Source organism: Sparus aurata, chromosome 6, assembly GCF_900880675.1.
Source record: "Sparus aurata chromosome 6, fSpaAur1.1, whole genome shotgun sequence".
Lineage (NCBI taxonomy): Eukaryota > Metazoa > Chordata > Actinopteri > Spariformes > Sparidae > Sparus > Sparus aurata.
The window spans coordinates 38,210,171-38,235,056 of record NC_044192.1 but is presented as its reverse complement, the minus strand read 5'-3'; the positions used below and the strand labels follow the sequence as shown (position 1 = coordinate 38,235,056).

Below are 24,886 nucleotides of genomic sequence, written 5' to 3'. Positions count from 1 at the left end.
CAGGTCCTGGATTAGAACTAACCCTAACTCCATGGTGATCAGATCTGGCTGTTGAGCTCTGAGTCACTTTTAGATCTTGTGTCCAACCATAATCTGTTGTTTCCCCAGAAGTGTACTGTACTTGAAAATTCCAGCACAAGGTCTGAATGTGTCTGTAATGTCAGTTGGTTCTCTACTTAATTTCCCATCATTAAAACGCGTACCTTTTAATTGCTTGTAAATGCTGTTGTCTTTCAGGCCGGATGGTATTGGCACAGTGACCGTGGAGGAGAAGGAACGCTTTGAGGAGATCAAAGAGAGGCTACGGGTGCTCCTGGAAAACCAGATTACACACTTCAGGCAGGAAACATGTATAACCATTTTTTGAACTCATGCTAAACTGGACTACTAAGGGCTCAATCGACAATCCAGTCTGTTGCTTCCACAGGTACTGCTTTCCATTTGGTCGGCCAGAGGGAGCACTGAAAGCAACTCTGTCTTTGCTTGAAAGGGTAAGTCATTTTTACTGATGGACAGATGAATACAAGGATTTTTTCATGCCTCCACACTGGAGTGCTTGTGAGTTCAGAAGACACATTACATTTCCCATCATTGGTCTTGTCATGATAAGTTTTGCTGTACATTGAAAATACAGTTTCTTTGTCTTACTGGTTTAGGTTCTGATGAAAGATATTGTTACTCCAGTTCCACAAGAGGAAGTTAAGGCCGTGATTCGTAAGTGTCTGGAGCAGGCAGCTCTAGTCAACTACCAACGCCTGTCAGAGTACGCCAAACTGGAAGGTGAGTTACTGCTTCATCACTGCTCTTTTGAGTTACTCTTGCAGTCAAAGCACAGCATAAGTGTTCTGTCTTGATACAGCTGTCCTGATGCAGCTTGATACAGCTGAACCTGCTGAGTTAGTGAGAGTAACTGAGAGATTTTCCTGTCACACAAGGATTCAGATGTGAGATTCTAAATGAAGTGCTGATAGATAGATCCTTTATTGTCACTGCATAATATAACGCGGTGAAATTAAGATTGGCAGCGATCCATCATAATTAGCAGCTTAAACAGTAAAAAGGATTTCTGTGCTCAGTGGGGCAGACCTTGACAAATTTGGTTATATGAAGTTGTTATTATTGGAGAGCTTGTAATACATTATTGGATACTCGGTCAATAGTAGAAATCATGTTTTCCAAATTTGACCAAGCAAGGATATTATTAAAAAAGAAAATCATTTTTATACACTGCTAAATCATTAAATAAAGAAAGTGTTGTTTTTTTTTCACCAAAATGTGTATACATCATTGTCTTCAAACCGTTGGAATGAAAACTTTTACCATAGTCCCTGGTTTCCTTTGGAAGCTTTGGGATTAACATCTCGGTCATTTCATGCCAACTTGCCCAAATTCCAGAAGTTTTCCCAGTTCATGAGATAGGAGGCCCTAGGTGAGTAGGCATGAAATGACCCTATAAAGCTAGCTGCCACAGATTTCTTTGTCAACTGGAATCCTTAGAATGGATAAGCTGTACAGAAATATAATGATTTTATTGCAGTTATACATTTAAAAACAACATCTAACTTTTAATTTTTTTCTTCACAGCTGCAGAAAAAAGCCTCTGTAATCTACTTTCATCATGTGATTAATGGCATAATAGTTGCTTTTTTATTTTTTATTTTTTTTATTATTTGCCTTATCTTGCACCCATTTTAGTAGCAAATGTACAGTAAGTAAAAATGCATTCAATTCAGTGTTTATGCTGACGTCCACCATGCCTCAGCTTCCTTTTCAGCCAAGTCCTACTGCCTCTGTCTCCCACTTTGGCCTGCCTGGTAGCTGAACTGATGCTCCTCTTTCACTCGTTCTTCCTTACTCTTTCCTGCTCTCTGTAGGTTTGCCATGCTCACTCCTCTCTTTTCCTTGTCTATTGGCTTTTGCTGCTTTTCATCAGCCAATGTTTGAAAACAGGAAGGCCAATAAACAAGACATGATGGGACTGTCCCATGGGGCAGTTCAGTGTTCTTTTTCCTGTTGCATGGTCAAGGTTTTCTTTAGTAGGCATCATTCGTTTTCTGCAGACCTCTGAAACATTTCATCCAAAATCTCTTACCTACTGTAGAGCAATGTTGTTTATGTTAACATAAATGTGATAGCTCTTCAGATTTAACTGTCACTGAACCTACTGTATCTAAGACTCTAAAATTTAAAGTAACAGCAACATTTGGGAAGTGTGCCTATTTGCTGGCTCAGCCAGAGTAAGATAAAAAAATTGACATCAGTTTCTTCCCTGTGTGTCCACTACAGAGAGAGGTCGGTGATGTGTTTTAGCCCAACTTAGCAAAAAGCCAATGTGACAGTGGAAAAATAAAGTTATCAACACCTCCAAAGCTCAAAGCTGTGTGTTTTTCAGTCAAGTGTCCCATTAAGTTGTAAGCCACACAAATCCACGAAGGAGTCATCTTGCTTTTATTTGCAGGGCAAAGCTTAAACCCAGTCACCTCATTATGAGGACCTTTCTTTTGAGATGCTGTATATGGTCACGTTAACTATTGGCTATTTGTTTAAAAATTAGGTTGAAGGCTAACTGTTCTTAAAGGCACACTCTACAGTTTTGGGGAAACGTTTTCAATCAGAAAAATGTAACTGATCACTGACTTATTTTTTTTTATGTACAAAGAAACTAAATAATCACTGACCTTAAAGGACAAAACAATCCATACTGTTTTACTTTGTTTATATGTGGCAGACCCTGTCACCTTTCTAGCTTCAGACAGTGTTCTAAAACCTTATTTTCCTCTAAGAACAGCTTGTTTATTAACTGATGGAAAAAAGTTTGTAATTTTTCATCATTAATATTGTAAATATTAACATTTTTAGTTTGAATTTATTCTACAACCAGATAATGGCCCTTTAACCCTTATATTGACTATTGACTACTATTGGCTGTTTTCACTCTGCTTGCTATCTCTGTGCTAAGCAGTGTTGTTTTTGGCAGCCATTTTAGATTTAGTCTTAGTCTTAGTCTTTTGGACTAAAATGCTTTTTAGTTTTAGTCAAATTTTAGTCATTTCTATATGTGATAGTTTTAGTCCAGTTCTAGTCGACGAAAACTCAAACAGGTTTTAGTCTAGTTTTAGTCAGTTTTAGTTAAAAAAACAAAAGAAGAAGTATAGTCTTTTAACAAATTAATTTAGGTCAATAAGTACATAAGATATACAAGCTCACAATGTGTTGCAATGTGTTGAACTTGTAGATCTGCTATTTTCACAACTTATGTGTGACACTCTTGTATGATGAAGTAGGGCATCAATTCATGAAAAAAACATTTGAAATATGTTGGAAAAAAAGTTGAAAAGTTGAAATATGGAGATAAAAGTTGTCTGTCCAGCAGCACTTTCCATTACTTATGGATTATATTTAAATTACGTCCATATATCTGGGGTAGGCGTAAACATGTGACGTGAGGTGAAGCTCGAAGTTGGGCAGTGAACAGTGACAAAGAATTTGTCTTCAAAATAAGAGCTTTACATTGCACCCCATTGGAGTTTAGAACTGGGTTCTTAGCGGGGGGCTTTTATTTTGAAAGTAGTGACTGTTCCTAGCTTGCCGCTACAACAACAAGCGGACAACGAAGACAGCAGAAATGTCACGCATTTTGAACGTCTGACAGGTCACCCTCTAACATTTACGTCCATTCTCGTCTCGTCAACGAAAACTCACACACATCTCGTCATATTTTAGTCATCAAAGAGCCATGTTTATCACACACCGTCTTGTTATCGTCATGAAAAAAAGATGGTGTCAACAGAATATTTTCGTCATCGTCAGTTGGCGAAAACAACACTGGTGCTAAGCTAGGCTAAACATGTACAAGACATTTCCCATCATCTCTGTATTAGGAACACAGAGGTTAAACTGGTAGCACTGCTCTCTGGTTGACATCACTGTCATACACAAGGTACACATGACACACTACCAAACATGTGTTTCATCACATTCATATGAGATTTCAGTCACAGGTTAATCCCTAAAAATATAGAAATACAAAGAATGAAAAATAAGTACCAGGGTTGAATTTATTTTCATTGGCTTCCTCTTATGCACTCTGAGTCCACCTTTCTCTTAACTGTTACCTGTCCTACATGTCAGTTATAGAATAAACTCCTGTTGATCAAATCAAAATAGTGCAAGACCTGCAGTAAACATTCACATTTCCCAAGATGTTATTGTTCTACTTGAAATAGTCAATTTAAGAAGATGTCTGTAAAGAAACCTCACCTCCCTGAAGACACTAAGGAGGATGAACCTTAGTATCTCAGTTGTGATTGTTGATTATCCCCCGAACCCCTGTCCTTCATACTGGTGTGCTTTTTGACCTATGGGAAAAAAAACAGATTTTTACCTCTGCTTTGCAGAACGAATGGTTAATCCAGAGTAGACAGCCGGTAATCTTTGAACCCCGTACACACACGCATGGATACAGTCTTTTACCCTGGTACCTATGCCATAGTAACAGGAGTGATGTCATCTTCCTCACTCAGTCAACTGAAGACTGTAAACTCTGAGTTTACACTCATATGTTGTTTTGCTGACTTTAGCTTTTCAATGGAAACCAATAATATGGGTCAGTCAGCATCATCCAATTCAAATATGAGATCAGAGGATATGATGTAGTTTGAGAACATTTTTGTAAGTCTCCCATGGTGCATTCTGTGCACTCAGTGTAGCGTTTTAATTAATTAAATTATTACGATAGCATTACTTAATTCATTCTGATACATCAGGTTATTTATTAACTTGTATCAGTTTTCTACATGGCATTGTATCTAATGCTGAGACATTTACAGCTCCAAAGGGGGGCTCAAAAGGATGTTCAGTAAAAAAATAATCAAAATGCAATTTAGATTTGTTTTATTTTATGTGCTAGAGATTTGGATATTTTTCAAATGAGCTATAAGAATTGTAAACTCAGCTAAACTACTTCCTGAAAATATTCAATATCCAATTAAAAAAAAGTCAATTTACATGTAAGAAACAGAGGATCGGGAACACATCATTGCATTTATGTTTAGGGATGTGAAATAATGAACTGAGAAAGTATGTCACAATGAGATTTAATATTTCAAATTAATTATTTTAAATGTATGATCAGAATAGCATGTTGACATTTGTATAACAGGGATAGTGCAAAATGTCTCTGTTACTGTTCACGTTCAGTCCTCTTTCTGTTTTATAAATGTTTTTTTTTAAATACTTTGAAAATTCATTTTTGCAATATATAATAAAGCAATGCAGTAACGGGAGGAGTGAGAGGTCCATGGAACGATGATATCCTCTATAGTTCAACTGAAGAAACCACTGGTGGGACAAAGAGCCTACTATACAATCATTTTGTAACGACACTACATAATTCTTATCAATTTGCTAATAATATCTTGAAATATCAAAATGATGCATATTGCACCTATTCAGCTTTTAAGATTTCAATTTACTGAATACCTAATACACTCGTATACGTTTTATGACCTCAAATTGTAAGTTATGAAATTGCAGCAAAAACAATGCAGGTATGGGCGTCTGAAACCGCATATTGGTCAAACCCTGTAAACTCTGTACGCGTCCTCTCTGACCCTGGCCTCTCGCATGCCTCGGTATCCTCCCTCTTTCTCTGTAGGGAAAAAGAGAGAGATGTATGAGCATCCTGTCTTCTGCTTGGCGTCTCAAGTGATGGATTTAACCATTCGTGAGTACCTTCCTCATTCCCCAGCATCACCCTCCCACTTCTGCACCCTTTTGTTTTCCTCTTACAGCCAGTATGCACGCCAGCTATGACTGACCTCAAGTTTTTTGTTCAGATGTCCTTTGGTTATACCGTTGTTTTTGTCTGTATAGTCTTGTTCCTCTTTCTTGATATTGTCGAAGCTCAGTTTGTCTCTTAGCCACTCAAATACATTTGAATCTTTCGGTGAGATTGTTTTAAGTCTTGCCCAAACCACCAGCACTTTGTCTGTCTGCAACTTGAATGCATTTTTACTTTGCTTGTGTGTAAATCCTCTCAAGTGTTTATGCTCATGGTACATCCGAATAGCCAACCACAATATGCATTTATTAGCATCTCAGCCACTGCTCAGTGCTTCGAGTGAAACATATTTGGAAGTCACACATTCCTATTGTGAACATGCGTCTCTGTTAGAATTATTGAATCATCACCACGAAGTCTGATACTTTTGGCAAATATAATAAGAATTCTAACAGATTTTAATATTTTTTTCAGGATTTCCCTTACTAGATTTCAGGTCAAAGTGACACTCTGTGCTTTGTGTTTTTCTTGAATGCATTTTTCTTGCAACAAAATGCAATTAAAGAACAGCCTTTGGCTGAGAATCTGCAGGTTTATATCCAATGTGCTGATTTTTAGTAATCAATCTAACCTTTATCTTTATTTATGACTCCTGTCTTCCATTACCTCTGCTTATACTACCTGTACTGAATGATCTCTTCTCTCTCTCATCCTCTACCTGATATTTTCCCACCTTTGTCCACTTTCTCTCTATCATTGCAACTTGCTCTTTTTTTAATGTGATTCTTTAACTTAGTGGAGAAATCACAGAAAAACCTGGAGGATCAAGGTGACGTTGTACTGTATGTCTAACCTCTACTGTTAGCTCGTTCCTGACCAGAAAACAAGCAGTCTACTTACCATACCACCATGGACCCTGTCACAACCTTCCTGATACTTGTTCAGTGCATAGCAAAGGCATATAAGCGTGACAGAATATGTTTCAGGAATGTTTTGATGCCATTAGTGAAATCCCCCCCCACCCGCCGCTGTTTTTCACTGCTCTGAATTGTTGGAATGTAGAAACTGTGCTGAGATGAATCATTTCCCAACACAAACTGAATTAAAAGAATAAGATTTGCAATGATTTGAATGAACTGCATTCTCACAATAATGTAAAATACATCATGAAATTGGGTCTTTTACCAAATTATACCCATGCTTTCAATGAATTGTAACTAATGTAACATTGGCCAACCACAACAGGACAGCAGGAATGAGTTGATTTATGAAAGGAGAGAGCAATTTTTAAGATGGTTCACACATTACCAGTGAAAATCACTCCTTCTGAGTGCAAGCATAAAAGCATGGAAGAATACACTGTTTGCATGCAGGTGGCATAAAAAGTATTTAAATCCGAGAAATTGCTTTCTCTTTTAGAACGGCATAGAAAAGACCATGTGTTTAAAAGCTACATGTGTAAAATCCTTGTTATTACTGAATAGTATTACTGATGACAAAGGTTTGTGAGAAAAGCTAAACAACCTTTGTGAAAATCATCGCTCATTCATCTCAGTGTCCACAGGCTGCATGTGCCACAGTCTCTCTCTTGATATCCTTCACAAAGTGGCATTTGAAAAATTGCATTTCATCTCAAGGTGACTTGAGATCAGACTGTGGTTTCTATCCACCTTAAAGCAGAAATCCAGGATGTTAACTCTTTTGCAAACAGCAGTGAGCCAGCTCTAAATCCACTGAAAACTAAACTTGGTAACATGTTAGGACAATTTTGGTTAAAGACAACCCTCAAATGTCCAACATTACAGATAATTCTATACTGTATGTACATACTGTATATAAAATGTAAAATATTCCACTGAAGCGTTCATTCATTATAACCATCAGCACCAAAGCCTGGGTTATTACCATGAGGGGTGCTGTCTCAAAAAACTGGAGTCCATTATAAAAAGAAGAGGTTATAGAAAATATAACTTTATAAAAAAAAAAAAAAATGCTCCTTTGTTTCCAAAAGTGCTCTTTCAAACTCTGACATAGTAGCTCTGACTTGACAGATGTTGGGTCTCAACAAATCCGCCTTTGAAACAGTACAGACGTCCCATTCTGTGGAAGCTCTCAGCCATGTTAACATGACTTAAGCTCCAGCAGACAATCACCCATCACCCTGCTGTGCTCTCCACAACATCACTGAGCCACAAGAGCTCTGCCAGGAGATGGACTCAACACCACTGAGTAATTTAAAAAGGAATCAAGCTTTCTGTCACATATGGTCGTACTGCCCATGAGTCATGACTCTCGCATGGCAAATTCAACCCATTTAAGGTGTGTGTGTCCCTGTACAGCAGGATGATGATACTGACACACTCTTTGGTGTCATTAAGACATATACTGTCACCTAATCCAACATTTCAACCTTTTCCATCCCTTGACCCTTTAAACTGCTCCAGCCATCTAGCATATTGACCAATACCGAGGAGTTACGCTTTAAGGTCAAAAGGTGCATAGGTTTACGGTTCTAAATTCATATCCATATCATAATATTTTTCAAAGCAATGGTTAAAGATAAACAAAAGAGAGCAAAATATGGACACAGATAATCAAAAAAAATCCAGATTAATTTATAGAGTTAATGTTTTTTGGGGGGAAATGACAAAAGACACACTATTGGAAATACTCTGATTTAGGCAAGGAAAGAGATAGCAGTTGTGAAAAAATGGAAGAACAGATGTTTTTTATTCATCTCAGAATCCCCAGAGTAACTATACTCTCCAACTTGGCTTACATAGTGGGCTTAATCCTAAACTCTACCTCACACTCAAACCAGCATGAGGGTTGTGTGTAATACTAGTCTGCTCAGCTCATAGAACCCTACGAACTAGCTATTAGCCAAAAAGGTAACGTTATGCAGGCAAGACTCAAAATGAATAACTCTGTGTACAGTCGACAAACAGTATGGCCCTATGTATAGCATAGTAGCAAGACTAGCTAGCTGGCCAGCCATGTCATTGTCATCAAATCAGTATCACCACCGCAGCCTGAAGGAGCAAGTTGAGTAGCTAATGGGTTGTGAGATGATTGCTTGTGTTCAGGAGTGTAGGGTACCTCCTGTAGCTAGACTTTGATAGGTGTCATACTGTTGTTCAGATGATGATGCATTGAAGGACTACACTCAGTGTTGTAAACAAGACATCAGATAAGATACAGCCTACACAACATTATTTTGATTCCACTGGAACAACTTTGTAGTTTCATGTGTCCATATACCAGGAGTTAATTGACACCCTGCAGCCAGTGAGAATCACATATTTATCCAGACCATGGTTTAATTACTCTTAAGACAAGTCGAGTTAGAATCCTCTTTAGTACCACTTAAAACAACCAACTCGTAAAATAAATCAGGTGCTATAAACCACCACATTACTGCATGATGAGTGTTCAATGTACATGCTCTTTACATCCCTCATCATGTCCATGTTTTCTCTAGATTACTGTCCTTGCGCATTGACAGAGATTGAACCCATTCACTACATACCACAGGCCATCAGCACTTACAGCCATAAGGAGGTCTTTCGCACTGCATGGGATAGAGTTGATCTCAAATGTGCTTTAACAAAATGTAGCAATCCTTGAATTACAGTATAACTGTATAACTAGGGCTGGGTAAAATATGTGTTGAACTCTGCTTCAAAAAACATGGTATAGAATTAAAACAATTCTGCTTTATGCTGGCTATGTTTAAATCAGTCAGTTGACCTTAACTAAAAGGCTTCTATACCTGATTCTACAAACTCAATCAAGGCTTTTGTCAAGAGGTATTGTAGTCTGATGCCTAGCCCTAATTATAACAAGTTGATATTTCATGCTTGTTATTTTAATATGACCATGAGATTGTCCCAGTGGTTTAGGCTGAGGCTATAGACTGGACTAAGGATCACTTTTGAGGCAACAGGTATTTCCACAATTTGTGAGTGATTTAATCCTTTAGTGTTTGGGTATAGTGAGGATACAATGCATGTTGTTTACTTTTGTACAATCCAAGAACATCAAAAAAGACACACTTAAATATCTCAGACCAGGGATGTTCCTATGCACGTGTGGTTGCATGTATACAATAGTAAAAAAGCCATTGTTTGGCATGGATACTGATCAGACTCAGAGGCTGTGGACATTGACCATTTGACCTTTGTGCTCCAGAGAATGTAGGACGCTTGGTTACCCCAGCCAAAAAACTGGAGGACACCATTCGCCTTGCTGAGCTGGTGATTGAGGTACTTCAGCAGAATGAGGAACACCATGCTGAGGTCAGTGTGCCGGAATACGTGCGTGCATCAGTTCTATTGATAACCTGATTACTGTCTAACATAACTTTAATGAAATCATATTATATCATATTTTTTTATTCCATCAGTTTATGGTATTTATCTCACATGGAATCAGCACAGTATTATGGGGACTGTCAGACTTTATAATGTGTCCAGGGACACCCACATCAGGGTTGCTACATGCATTGTTATTGGTCATGAGCACCAGTTTACCACTGTGAAACTGGGGGGTGCATTCTGGATATTTCCCACAAACTGACTGTTCGTCCCCCGTCTAGTGTACGAATCAGATGGTAACAGCAACATATTGCAACTGAAGAGACAATGGATAGTGAAGATTCTGAGGGACATCTGGCCATATTTGAAGGAAAAACAACATACTTAACAATCCCTGAGTTTCTGTTTACAACAGCTAACCCAAGAATCCAACCACTTCCTTGCTAACATTACTGTTTGATAGTGTTTCACAATATTGTAGGGCATAAATTAATTCTCAAATATCAATGCACATCTTGGACACGTTTCTCTTGAAAGTGAAATGCCCAATGCCCCTCCCGATTTTCTCTATCCATAATTTTTTCCGACGCTGATCAATGGGCTTTCATTGAACTCATAACAATTTGTCAAATAAGACGTGCAACCTGGGACTCAGCAGCATAGCACTATCCCAGCATTTGACAGAGGAAGATGGCTGTCCTTTGAGCATGGTAAACACAATTATCCTAATATGAGTTAAATTCCATGAAATTAAACCTAAAGCCACAGGCCACAGCCAGTCCTGTGACATTTGTTGATGAGTTGAAGGTGATGTAGGCGTTGCCGTGCAAAGTCTCAAAGAAGTTCTCCTTTTCAGCCTGTTCACTGTAATGAGAGAATCTTGTTGCAAATTTGCTACATTTTAATTTGGTTGGAAACCTGTGTAGATATGCCCAAATCCATTTAGTATGGAGTATTGTGTGTGTGCCATAGGGAGTGTTTTCAGTTTCTGTTTCCCAATTTGTTAAATTATATCTATCAGTCACAGAGTTTATGTTTGAGATATTGATTGATTTCAGAAATGTCATTGGTCTACCTTCCATCTAATAGTTGTATAGTTTGAATAGTTTACCTTTGTCTGCAGTACAGTTTTTAAAAGCATCAGAATATCTACAGGGGATCTCAAGATAAGTTTCAGAGGGTAAATTGAGCAAGTTATTTTATATTCCTCCTGAGAGGGGGCCTCAAAGTTTTGTGTTCATTCAGATGGTAAATACAAGACCTGAACCAGTGGCCACATGCTACTTTAAATCATCATACTGTGTATTACCTGCACAGTGGGCCATTCCTGACACAAAGTAAACACTCTGAAGTGTAGGCAAGTGTATAGTAGCAATGGAGAATTATCAATCAGGTCTATCCTTATATCACAGCAGAGTAGCTTCTCTGTTTATCTGACAAACAATGAGCTGAAAAGATATTGACATAAACAATCACAAAGAAGGGGAAAAGGAGAAGCACTAATGAAGAAAACATGAATTTCTCAATAGTTTTGAAGCTGTGTTCTGTGATTTAAAAATTCTGCAATCTACCCAATCTTTCTGCCTTTTTACTCTGAATGCTATTTCATTGAAATAACATTATTTTTGTCACTTGGTTATTTAATGAAAGCAAAGTTGACTTATTCCCTCTCTGCTTTTTATTTCAATGATTTATTTGGTTTGCGGGGAAATGTTTGAACAGGGAAAAGAGGTATGTGATTGTCTTAGTGCCATATACCCCATCTCCTACCCTACCCTTACTTTAAGTCCTGTGCATGCACTTAGTGATACAGCTATTGTTGTAAAGGATCAGTAAAGTTTCCCTGCTCAACAATGACCAAGAACCCCTTTCAGCTTGTGGTCACTGCTAATCAAGTGCTTGTGGCAGTGTTTGTTAGCTTCTAAGCTAGCAACAGTTTTGCCAATGGTGATCAAGAAGAAAGACAAGCACTTTAACAATGTGTTTTACTTGTTGAACTCATTACCCTTGACTCTGAGGAAACAAAATGCAGAGTTGTGAGTTTTAATGCTGCTGAAGGTGAAACTTTTTGTCTTAAAGAAAACAACTCTGTACTTTATTTTCTGGGAGTTTACCCCAAATCATCAAAATGCTAACCTGTTACCTGTGTTTAGTCATCTATCATTATTTTTTATTTTTTATTTTTTTCAAGTAAGTAAGCCTGGGGAAGGTGCTGTTGCCTTTCCTTTCCTTAAAGGAACCCATTCCTCTCCATTGGATCCTTCAGCACACACAATGGAGGAAATGCGAGGCATGCTTTGAATGTTCATATATAACATCACTCACCCTGCATTTCAATAAAATGAATTACAGTGCTGCTCAGATTATTATCACCCCATTGGTGAACTAGCCTAATTAGCATTAGCCTCTAACAGTTGAAAATGATGATTGCAGCAGGTTTAGGTTTCACACTTTTAAAGACATTCTTATACCCAGATGGTGTATTCCCACTGACTGTGAAGTCAATTTTCGCCTTGTGTTACTATTGGTGAGTCTGACCGTGGGATAATTTGTGTTTATATATGTCACTTGCACAAGTGTTTATTTGCCCCAAATAGCCAGTAGTTAGCAAGCAATGTCAAGCAGTGAGGGTGTGTGTCTGGTGTTTGAATTCAGTTGAGTGTCTCAATGTACTCAGTGCATACCAGACTCCTGTAATTTATTTTCCCCTCTTCTTTTAATTGAAGTGTTTCTATTATGAGACAAAGTACATTTTCCCTCCAGCATTACAGAACATACACACCTGTCCATGAAGGTCACCTCTGCAGATCACTGCTGCAGTCAGGTTTGAAAATGAATTCATGTTTTAATCCCAAAAGTTTTTAAAAATAATCTCTGAGCTCTACTCCCATTGGTAAACGGCTAAGAATCAGAGCAGAATCTGATGTGACTCCCTGTATTTATTCCTCCAGGGGGTCTGGCTGCACCCAACTCCCTCCTCCAGAGCTGAATGGCTCTGAGCAGGTGATCGTCATGATGTTTTCAATGAGCGTAAAATTCCCTTTTCTTTCTGTGGGAACACACCATGAAGCTCTTGTCTTATGCCGCCATAAAAATGATTCCTCCTGCTGTACAGAAGCAGTAAAATAGGGAGTATCATAAGGGGCGTCTCCAACCAAAGTGACAAAGAATAGGCGATAGCTGCCTTATTCATACCTCTAAAGGTTTGCTCAAGTTTAGCATATGGCAGAAAAGTTATTTGGGCTTCCATAGTCTCTACCCGTAATACTTAAGCATTTGAGACTTTTGTTTGTCATCATTTCTCAGCTCACTTCCTCTTCGTCTTATTTAGTACTATCTGCTGGCTTCACCGCAGGTAGATGCTACCTGAAACAGCAAAAGAAGCATTTAGAGTGTTTCACTCATATAAAACCAAGACTGAATTCCCCCAGAAACATAAAAAGCACATTTTACATTTTTTCCACAAGTTGCTGAAACGCATCATCTCAACAAGATTGAGTGAACCCAATACTTTTTATTCTTCTCTTAAGAAGCATTAAAAGCAACATATAATTATCACCACGAGAGCAGTATCCACACACATTTTTCTCATGTTCACATCCGAATTTTGGTATGCAGCCTAGGTGCAACGGCTTTGGATTTTTAACAACGTTTTTTTCACAGTTTTGTAGCGGCACAGAGCACTTATTGGGTGTGAAAAGAAGCTTTAATTTGGGGTAGCCATCTTTTCTTGGGGCAATACAGGGAGACGCAACTTATGAAACAAGATACAATTCTAAATCTTTGGGAAGAATTTTGCACTGACAGGAGGCTACTGAAAGAAGAGTTCTTTCTAGACATGTTTTTTATAAAACTTACTGCTGATGCAATTTAAAAGAAAATATATTTCTGGCTTATCTCTGTGTCTTTAATAGAAACACCATTGCAAGTGTTCAAGTCTCAAATGTAATAGTGACAATTAAATGAGTGGCACTGACTGAATTTATCTTCTTGCCAACTATACAACACCAACTACCCAAAGAGCTCCCATGGCAAATGCATGCCCCCCCTTCCCGACACCAGCCCCCCCCCTACCACCACCACTACATAAGCCCATGGGTACATTCACATTACAGTGTTGACAGCTTGATGTGAATGAGCAAACACCATGGATCCTCAGGGGTCCCTCTTAAGAGGCCTGGCAAGAGGGGGGTGCATGGAGGAAAGTGAGTGTTTTTGATGTGCATGAGAGAAGCCTAGTCCCTAACAGTCACTCCACTGTGTCTATTTTATGGGGAGATATGAGCATAGCAGAGCTCGCTAGCTCCTTTCTTCTGATTGACTCACTCAAGGAGCTGTAGGTGAGTGTTTAAGTAGTTCCCTGCCATGCATGTCAAGGAGCTGCTGCTGTTTCCTCTGTGGGCCAACAGAAGAGCGTGTCCAAGCTCTGTTTTTCCTGCTGTGAGTTGTGAAGAATCCTTCCCTGGAGAGCACGCAGTGAAGTCATTATAGCAACAACTTGATTTCATATGTAGAATGGCAAGAGTGATAGTCGAGAGCCTTTACAGCCTTTACAGTAAATATGATTCAGACTGTTTTATAGATTCTTAAGGATATGACCATTGGGGAACACTAACACCTACCCTCTCTATCTTATTCGTCTCCTTTCTTTCCCTCTCAACCTCTTGATTTTTTTCCACTCCCTGTATTCTGTCTTTTCTCTCTGGCTCTCCTGTACTCCATCTGAAGGCCTTTGCGTGGTGGTCAGACCTGATGGTGGAGCATGCTGAGACCTTCCTGTGTCTCTACTCAGCAGACATGGATGCAGCTCTTGAAGTTCAGCCACCCGACAGCTGGGACAGTTTCCCCCTCTTCCAGCTGCTCAACGATTTTCTAAGAGTGGACTGTGAGTGAATAGCCATTTAAAAAATATTCAGTCATAACAGTCAGCATGAGGAAAGTAGCTGAACATGCCTTCATCAGTGAGGAAATGACCAGAGGTGGATGTAGGCCTGATGAAGAGTAAAATGGAATGGAAATTCGGAACATAAAGTTCGACATAATCTTGGAGTGCACATCGTAATAAAAAAAGGTCAACACATGCATTAGGCAAAATGGGCTATAAGTGTAGTTTACAAAAGTAAAACATCAAAGTTGAACATTTTCAGCTCACTTTATTTGCAGATTTTTGAATGTTTTACAGGTTTTAACACAAATAACTTTTTTACCGATTCTGAATATTATATATATTACATTGTAGCTAGCTACAAAAATACTTATGGTGTTAAGTGTGTGTGTGTGTGTGTGTGTGTGTGTGTGTGTGTGTGTGTGTGTGTGTTGCTGGTGACTGATTTCACAGAATAGGATACACAGAATAGTACGCAATTGCGTTGACCGATATTTACACCCACATGAATAGATTTTTTTAGCATTATATTCCCTGTGTTCAGCATGTTAGCAATATGTCTTTAGACTTTTTAATAACACAGCATGTCTCCTTTTTGGAGTAATTTAAACACTGGTACCAACATTATGGTACAGTCTTTTTTGGCACAGATTCTCTGCAGAATTATCAGTATACATCAGCTTTCTGTATCCAGATAGTTTACCAAAGTATCACCTACGTTTCTGCTGGAGAAAACATATTTTCCTTCCCTTCAACTTTTAATATCAAAACACTGCCATGTGATAGGTTTCACTAACTCATCCAATCCTGCTTTACTCATTTTGGAAAGTTGGATGTTATTCATTCATGACTTTCGCATGTCAGAATTAGTTTTGATTTTGTGCCATGATTGGAGAGAAACAATGTATCAGTCAAAGTCTGATCAAAGTTCAAAGTTTTCTAATTTTCGTAGGAGGGAGATGTTTATAAAACCTTCTGTTTTTAGGATATTTGTTGACTGATGAAAAAAAAAATTTATAATCATCTCTAAAACTTGTCTGTGCACTCCAATCTCCCAGATGTCCCAAATTATTCCTGTCAATGTGAGACGTCTAATTTTGGCCTCGAGCGGTTTACATACTAAACTGTGTGTGTGTGTGTCTGACTGAAGATAACAGTCAGGTCTTGATGCTGGTTGCTGCAGGCCAGCCATCTCTCTAATGAACTGCGTGTAGTTGCCTGCAGAAACACTGCAGAGCTGTCCGTGGTCCTATAAAGTCAACACTCCACTGTTCACAATGCAAGCTCAATCTGCAGGGCGCTAATTGTCCCCGGTGAATGCTTCCCCTTTTCAGTTTGTGAGTCGGGAGTCAAGGAGAAGGCAGAGCGTGGTCCACTCATTCAGCTGCAGAGGAGTGCAAATAGCTCGTTAGCTCACTTGTGTCATCAAATTGGTCACCTTCTCATTTGCTCTATACATCATATATACAGTAGGCTATGTGAAATTGTGGGAAAATGGCAATTGAGCTGCACGTCGATGGAAGTAAATACCCAAGTCCGTAATTAACAGTTGAAAGGAAATTGTATATTGCTGGCAATAATACAATGGATATTTTAACGAGATGTAAGTGTACAATTCCTTGTGTGCTTAAAATGTGGTTTATTCATTCAGCTGGAATCTGTGGTGTAAGATATGGACAAAGAACCCTTTTTTATCATAGGAAGTTGTTCAAACAAAAAAAAACAAGGCTGGTGTTTTCTGTCTTTTCTTACTGTCATCAAATCTCATGAAAAGACAAAAAACAACTATGTCTTATTCCAGTTATACATTCTGACTGTTCAACTGTCCACTGAGCCCATTTGTTCCTACTGAATGTGTGTTTTATGAAACTGGATGAAGGAGTGTAAATACTTGTTGTGGATTATTCTCAGTAGGGACAAGTAGCAGGACAGTGAGTGTGGGATTCAGTCAAAATGAACTACAGTGTGTGTGCTCATGGTAATGAAGGAACATGTCACCCACTGAAACAGTGTGACTCACTGTCTGTATTTTGGACAGCAATTGAGCTCTACGGCATTATCCTTTAATGTGCTCCTGTGTTCTATATTTCTGTTTGATAACACATGATCACAGCTGCATCCATCATAACTGAATGCACGATACAATACCATTTCATGTGAAATAATTTATTAATCCCTCACGCGGGAAACTGAGTGTCACCATACATGTAAGACAACAACAAGTAGGGAAACAAAATAGAACATACACATCCCAAGGCAGTACAAAATAAATGTAGAGCACGGCACCATAAATAATAAATAGTAAACATCTAGACGACTGCACTCTAACATGTATTCCTGGCTGGAATCATCCACAGGACTTAGAATATTCACAGTTAAAGTCATCAACAACATCGTCATCACATCATTAAAATACTTCACTGCAGCCAGTACAAAAGACTCTCTGAGTCTCTCATCGGAGCATCTTAGCCTAGCAAGCCTGCCACTAAGAGCTCTCCAGCTCACTTACAACACACATTGGATGATCCCCATTTTGCTTGATGCTCTTGACCTTCCTACCCACTCTCTGTTCCAGGACCACATCAAGTGACTCAGGAGTCACGCCAATAATAGATCCTGACTTCATGATTAGTTTATAGATTGTATTCCTCTCCTCTGAGTGTAAGCCACACCCACAGCAAACAACAACATAAAAAAAACACTATCTAAAATACTCTGATAAAACACATGCAACAGTGACCTGCAAATGGCATCAGCTTCCTGAGGAAAAATAACCTGGACTGGAGACTTTTAAATACAGAATTACTGTTCCGTTTCCAGTCCAACCTATTATCTACAAGGCTCCTCAGCTGGGAGTGGACCTCATCAGAGATGACAGTTATTGGGGGACTGAGGTTACCATGAGATCCCTTAGAAATAGAGTGGAGCGGATGGGTGTAAAGCTCAGCAGCGAAATCCTCAAACCTGGCAAAGAAGTGGGCAGCCTCATCAGCACTGATAGCCCTTCCTGTAACCTGGCTATAATGGGCCATATCCTGTAATTAAATTCATGCCTTTCCATAAATCTGCACTCGTTGAAGTCCCTGTTAATAATGGCCAGTGCGTAAGGTGATCTACTTTGTAAGTAATGAAAGAGTTAGATATAGTGTAAGTGGCATGTTTAGCATTGACTGATGGTGGAATATAGACCACAAGGACTATAATGATGGAAATTTCATGGGGTAGGTAGTCAGGTCTACAACTTACCACCAGCAGTTCAATATTCTTGTTACTCACTCTTTCCCACACCGTATTATGCCCGGAGAAACTGATGGTATACATAGAGGCACATGATGAGCCTCTATGTAAAGCTGCCAGCTCGTCAACTTTTATGACAGTGATAAATAATGTGATTGCACATTGCCACAATCACTGGTGGTAGAACGGGTTTGTTGTGCTGCTGCCTATTTCTGACTTGGGTACCCCTTTTTCTTGGTCTCATTTAGCCAGATAGATCTAAGGAGTTATGCTCAACCACAGCTGGCCGATGATGGAGCTCCACTGAACAATAGGTGTATCTCGCCACCGGGGTAGTCCCTTCCCTTAATTTAGTGTTTGTCTAAATCCTAAAAATCCAGTTTTCCTAAAACAATCTGAGACTAGAATGGCACTCTAGAAATCTATATACTCGATATAGTGAATTTTGTAGGTCTATTTTGTTCATGTTGCATGTCTGTCTGTCGTCAGAGAACATCCCTCCTCTGTGGCTCCTCCTGATGTTTCCTCTATTTTTATCTACCTGCTATAAACGTTTTTAGTTTTCCTTCCTCAATTTAAGGTTTCTAAGGACAGAATATGTTGTTCACTGTACAGCCCAATAGCACAATATGATTGTGATTTTCAGCTTTATCAGTAAAGTTGACTTTACTAGAACACATAACTCCATTATTATTATTATTATCATTATATTATTATTATTATTATTATTATTACTATTACTATTGTTATCGTATTTGCAGCATACCACGAAACCAAAGCGGCAGAAGTCAAGCTATTCTGATTTTTACACTGTTAGTATGGATGTATCTTCAAAACCACTGGATCTTAAACTTCCCATAATGCATCTTTTTGGTAAACCCTTAATGGCACGAGGCCAAGCTAATATCGGAAGTAAAGGAGCGCGGACTAAAATCAGTTCTTCCACTCGCTCCAGCCTTGAGACAACACCTGAGACGGATTACGTGAACAGCCTGGACATCGCAAAAAGGATTACAAGAAATCTTCAGCAGCAACAAACCAAGGGAATAATGAAACGGATTAACCATTTTTGTCAACCAGCTGTAGATTGTAATTGGAGCACAACAGATTACCCATTTTTACCAACAAACTGTGGATTATAAATTGGAGCACAACGGATTAACCATTTTTGCCAACAAGCTGTTGATTACAATTTGACTTTGGAATACTTTTGTTCACTCTGCTAGAAGAAAGTTTCAACTTTGAGGATATTACAAGACCTCGGCCAGGGTGGTGATTTACCTCAGGACTGGAAGCTTTCAGCAGGAAGGAAGAGGCCAGCCATGGATTGACCAAATCCTCTTCGTCCCAGATCCAACCAAGTAATTCAACCAACCTCAGCTCTTGATTTGATTTATTATTTACAAGGTTTAGATTTTAGAAATATTTTTGGATAATGATTGCAATTGAAATGAGTACTGAGCTGTATGCTTTGCCCTTGCTAAGGTCTATGCAATAAAACCAACATAATATAGTTAAAGTTAAAGTAGTGGACATTGATTTTATGTCTCTTTGATGGAAGTAAAAGTCAGGTGTTAAGTGTGCATAATATCTTAAGGGTTCTTAAAGGTTACTCTAGCCAACCAAATTGAAACAGTTAGGGTTTACCAAAAGGCCGTATCTGACCCAAGGGCTATTCATGTTAGGTGCCAAACCAGAGGAAGCAAGGTAGACGTTCGGATTCAGGCAGTTAGAAGCGAGGCGAGTCTCCTCATTACCAGCGAAAAATCCCTATTTAAAATTCCCACTTTTTAGCAAACTTTTATAGGTTTAGGGATCTAACCCTTTATAACAGAGAGCTGGTCGAGTACCTCCTGGAAAGGGGTAAAGCTCAGGATCTAACACCACACAGTTCCAGAAATTAGGCGAGGTCACTACTCAACCCATGTCAGATTGTTCACGCTCAGGTCAGACCATAACTCACACATATTCGAATATGTAAGGTGAATGATGGATGCCAATAATATTCAAGGTGAAAATGAAAAAAATGATATGTGAGCTGAAAGGTTATACATTTTGTAACTACACCCTCTGATGTCCTCCAGCTGCTCTGCCTCAACTCTCTGGGAGTTTCCTGAAGGCAACCTGTAACTGCTGTTTACTGTAGCTACAAGTGAGTGCTGTTAGCTTACTCTGCTTTGAGCACCACCAGGGACTATGTTGGTTTAAACAGCTATCACAGCAGCTTTGGAGAGCGCAGGACGTTGCGGTTGAATAGTTTTGTCTTGTGTTGTTGCACTCTAAATCACCACATAACACATAACCTTGGAGCCTGAGATTAATGATGGTTTCAGGAGTGAAATATAATTATGCTGCCGGATGTGCTTTATACATAATGCATGCCCGGTGAGACAAACGAGAGTAAAGAGGGGACCAAATGTAACTTTTCCCCCAAAAAAGGTTAATCTGGCCCTGCCAAGAAATCCCCTTACAAAAATATTTTGTCATTACTTTTCCTTTTGTTTGTCCCCCATTTGTGTGTGCATTTACTGCAGTGTATCAAGAATGGTACATCTGACGAACAAACCAGCAAGTGGTGTGTCCTAGCCTGCCCCCGTGTCCTCAGGTCAAGGCTGTACAGCCTGTGAACACAACATTAAGCATGCTCAGCAATTAGCACAATAGCTATTCAGACATCATCAAAGCAAAGTCTAGAAATATGGCCTTATAAAAGGAAGAACAGGTTTCTACATATAGAACCAGTCATCTCTTGGGTGTAACTTAGGACAGAGTTCAATGGGGATATGTTTTAAGAGGGTTATTATGTTCAAGTGGAAACTAGGTGGGGCATTTATGGGTGTTTATCATACTGTCATTGGCAAACAGTTAAAAATACTTATTGCAGGTGTAGGCTATTGTATAGAAGTCAGCACATCTAATTCTAGGTCTTAACTATTAGCTGCAGTTGCAGGACTGGTGGGTGTAAAAGCAGGTAGAAGAGAACCTTTTAATTGACACAAATCATTTTACTTTATTGGTTTTTTACCACTATATAGCACTACAGAGTTTTCTTTTTAGGACACATAAAATACATATCCATTACAAAGAAGCTTAGCCAAGCATTGGCAAAAGGGCAGGTAGAAAAAGACTGTTAGGTAACAAACCTGGATTCAAATTTGCAAGGGATAAAAAAAAGGCTTTACAAATGTTTTGGGGTATAGAAATGCATTCAGCAAATAAGATAGACCTGAAGGATACACACAATGGGCTTCAATAAAGCACATTTTGTATTCATGTCCTAACTCTCTCTCCTACTTTTACAGCGAGCTCTGTTGGTTCAAGTGTTGGACTCTGGATTCACCTGTCACGTCACTGTGCACACTCTCATAAATTGCTTGTCTTAATTTAATGAAGTGTTCTTGAAATGTCATTGTAAACATTATGGGTGAAGAACCATGAGCATCGGACGCTATTCTTGATATGGCGCCTATTATCTTTATATGTGAATGTGTTCTAATGTGCCCTATTTGTGACTGTGATATGTTGTGTTTTAATGTGTCATGTGCACATGCAAACAAAGACACATTTCTATTCTAAGACTAAATTCCATTCCATTCTATTCTATTCTATTAAAAAAACTGCCATATAAAACTTAGTCCACACTACAGGATTTTAACCCTGATTTTCCAGTTACTGAGCAAAAACACAAAAAGTGTGTAGATCTGTAAAATTTCCGCAAGACTCCTGTTTAGAGAACAGAAGGTTTTGTGGTGTGTACAACACAGCGATCTGATAACCACTTCAGATTTCAAATGTTCATAAAACACTATTTTGTTCTGCATCTGTTTGTATGGGTGGTTTTTGAATGAGGTGGAATGGGTTTTTACGTGTAGCACTGAATGTAAACATTATATACAATATAATATATTGTATTTGTTTACAACACTTTGAAGGGTATGTTTAAGGTGAAGCGCGATAGTCGCTTACCTTTGAGCAGTTTTTTATGAACGTTTGTCCCTGAGTGACCCTGCGAGTAATTTGTCCTCATGTCTCTGCACCATGGCTGCAAAACAAAACACTCCCAAATGAAGACTTGTTCCTGTGTGTTTGCGAGTGTGCATTTGTGTGTATGTTTGTGTGGATAAGATGCAGTATGTTTTGCATGTGTTGATAAGCATGAAATAAAAGACAGTCATGGCCTCAAGGGGTGTTACCAGGGTGACATAATGGAAGGTGTGTAAGTGAGAAGGCTTCCTCTCACCCACAAACAAAACACCTGCAGTGATGCGTCACTGTCTCTCACTATATGGTCTGTGCCCAACTCTGAGGCACATGAGAATTACTTATTATTAAGTATCAATACATAAAATTAATAAAAATTCAATTAAATGGAAAAAACACGATCAGAAAAAGCTGAACACATTAACCTGCTTGAAGGAAGGACTGTTAAAGTCAGAGCACATCTGATGTAGAAACATGCCATCTGCTGTTCAGTGAGGCTGATTCATGTACTTAGAGTACAACACTATCTGTGTGTGAGGGAAGCACAAGTATGCACAGTATAGTCTGTTTCACTTGGTGTGTAACCTTAGATATGAAAAACATCACATTTCTGTGAGTAATTTTGATTACTTAACTGTATTACACTGATTGTGTTACTTAATAAAGCAACATTATGTAAAAAATGGCATTTCGTGTGATTTGGCACCCCCCACAGTTTCTGAGTGCAACAACACTCACAGGTGTGTAACAGTTTGTCAGAATGGTTGTTAACTACAAACAAAACTCATTATGTGTTGATGTATGTATGTATGTTGAAGTAAACATGTATATCACACTGTGATCACAAGTTAACGTTAGGCCTGTTCAGGTGTTATTTTACAGGTGTCTGTCCTGCTTGTATGTCAGTTAAAATGCTGTTAGTTTTCCATCCCCTTTGTAATAATGTAGTTGTAAGCCTTTGGTTTATTGTGTCACGGTTTATGTTTGTTAAAGTTTACATCAGTGTTAAAGTGTATTACTCAACACCTTAGCTCTCCCATATCATTCATAGGTGAAATATATACACTGCACTTGCACTCTGGTTAGACTATATTGCTTTTCAATGACATTGAAGTTGAATGAATCTCATCACATTTTCATTATCAGTCGATATTAATCTTATGTATGGCACACACCATTTTTTTTTTTTATTAAAATGTAACATGCAGTGGTCACATGTACTTCTCTTCTCTCTTCAGATGCACTTTTAACATATTTCACCACCACCAGCGACACAGCATCAGGTGCTCCTGTCCCTCTACCTCAGCACAGCAGAGTATCAGGACTAAAGGCACCAACAGACCTGCTGACTGGCCATCTCTTCTAACTGACACAGTGAGATGAGTTAGTTAGTTCAAATAAAAAAACAGTTACACATTTCCCAAAAACAAAGATGGGAGAGTGTCAACATGGCTTTTGTACCAGAGTCTTAATCAATACTGAAAAAATTAAAAGAAGCTGGCTGATGTACTCAAACAGAAATGATAGCTTGCACTGCTTCTGCTGCTAAATGTTTCCTCCAAAACAATACAGACTTAATAAGGAAGGACTAAAGGACTGGAACAATGCAAGCCACTTGCTGAAGGTTCATGAGGATAGCCAGGAGCACAATACCCACATGGCAACATTCAGGAGGAGTTGGAGGTCGTTTTGCAAAGTGGCTGACAATAGATAAGAGAGAGACGGCACTCTGAGGCTGAGAGATAATGTTTGCACAATGCCTTATTTATATTGTATTTTTATCATTTGTTTCTTTCCTCAGTTTTTATTTGGTGTGATATTTTTGACTTGAAAGAAATAAAATCTTGAATACATACATGCAGTTTCTGTGAGAGTGTATGAACACTGATTGTGAAAATGACTGCGATACAAGGGGGCGCCAGCTAAGATTTTGCCTAGAGCACCAAATTACACTGCAGTAAATTATACAGTATGTATTTCAGAACGATTCCACAGCATTGTCTAAACTTGCAGAATTGAGTTTCTGTTTGATACTTGTAATATATATTCTTTGTTCTTAGCATTATTTATAACTGTATAACTGTATCGGTCACTTGAACATACTGTGATGTGTTCACTGTCATTGCATGACATCACTGTCAGTGTATGAAGGCGTTAGTCTGCAATGCAAAAATAAACTGCTGATAGACCAGCCTAAAGGCTACAATAAACAAATGCATTTGATCATTCTGTACTGCTACATATATTATTTACTGTGATGTGGGGAAATATTATTTCTGGCCTAGATGATTTGAGCACTGTTTTAAAAAGTAATTCATGTTTTTAACATTAATAATAAGTTGTTGATGGATTTATCAGTCGGCAGTTGAAAAACTACAATGGTGCATCCCTATTGCAATGAATTGTGGGTAATTAAATCAGTCAAGTCCTGTAAGGTTTGCAGAAAGTTCACTTTTTTTTTTTTTTTGGATCTCCCGCGAACGAGCCTGCAGTGAAGTCTGGACATTTGGATGCAGCCAGAATACGATGGACAACGAAGATTCAGTGTGGTGTACGACGCGTAAGTGAAGTTGGGTGTGCACTTGCAGTGTTAGCATCACTAAAAGGAAGATTAAAGCCAGTCAACAAAGACAAATTGTTGCTGTTTTTTTTGCCCACAGCCCAGAGAGACTGCAAAAACACAAC

At 38.7% G+C, this 24,886-nt stretch overlaps 1 protein-coding gene across 1 annotated transcript in view; it reads left to right on the top strand.

Annotated features, from left to right (window-relative positions):
- The window catches only part of LOC115583391 (calcium-dependent secretion activator 1-like), a 243,925-nt gene that overhangs the window by 217,605 nt on the left and 1,434 nt on the right, over window positions 1-24,886 (top strand). The window contains exons 15-22 of the mRNA XM_030420176.1: window positions 238-339; window positions 428-491; window positions 657-780; window positions 5,657-5,725; window positions 6,579-6,611; window positions 9,974-10,080; window positions 11,821-11,829; window positions 14,827-14,987. Of these exons, the coding sequence (XP_030276036.1) occupies window positions 238-339; window positions 428-491; window positions 657-780; window positions 5,657-5,725; window positions 6,579-6,611; window positions 9,974-10,080; window positions 11,821-11,829; window positions 14,827-14,987 (669 nt within the window). The remainder of the gene's footprint in view (window positions 1-237; window positions 340-427; window positions 492-656; window positions 781-5,656; window positions 5,726-6,578; window positions 6,612-9,973; window positions 10,081-11,820; window positions 11,830-14,826; window positions 14,988-24,886) is intronic.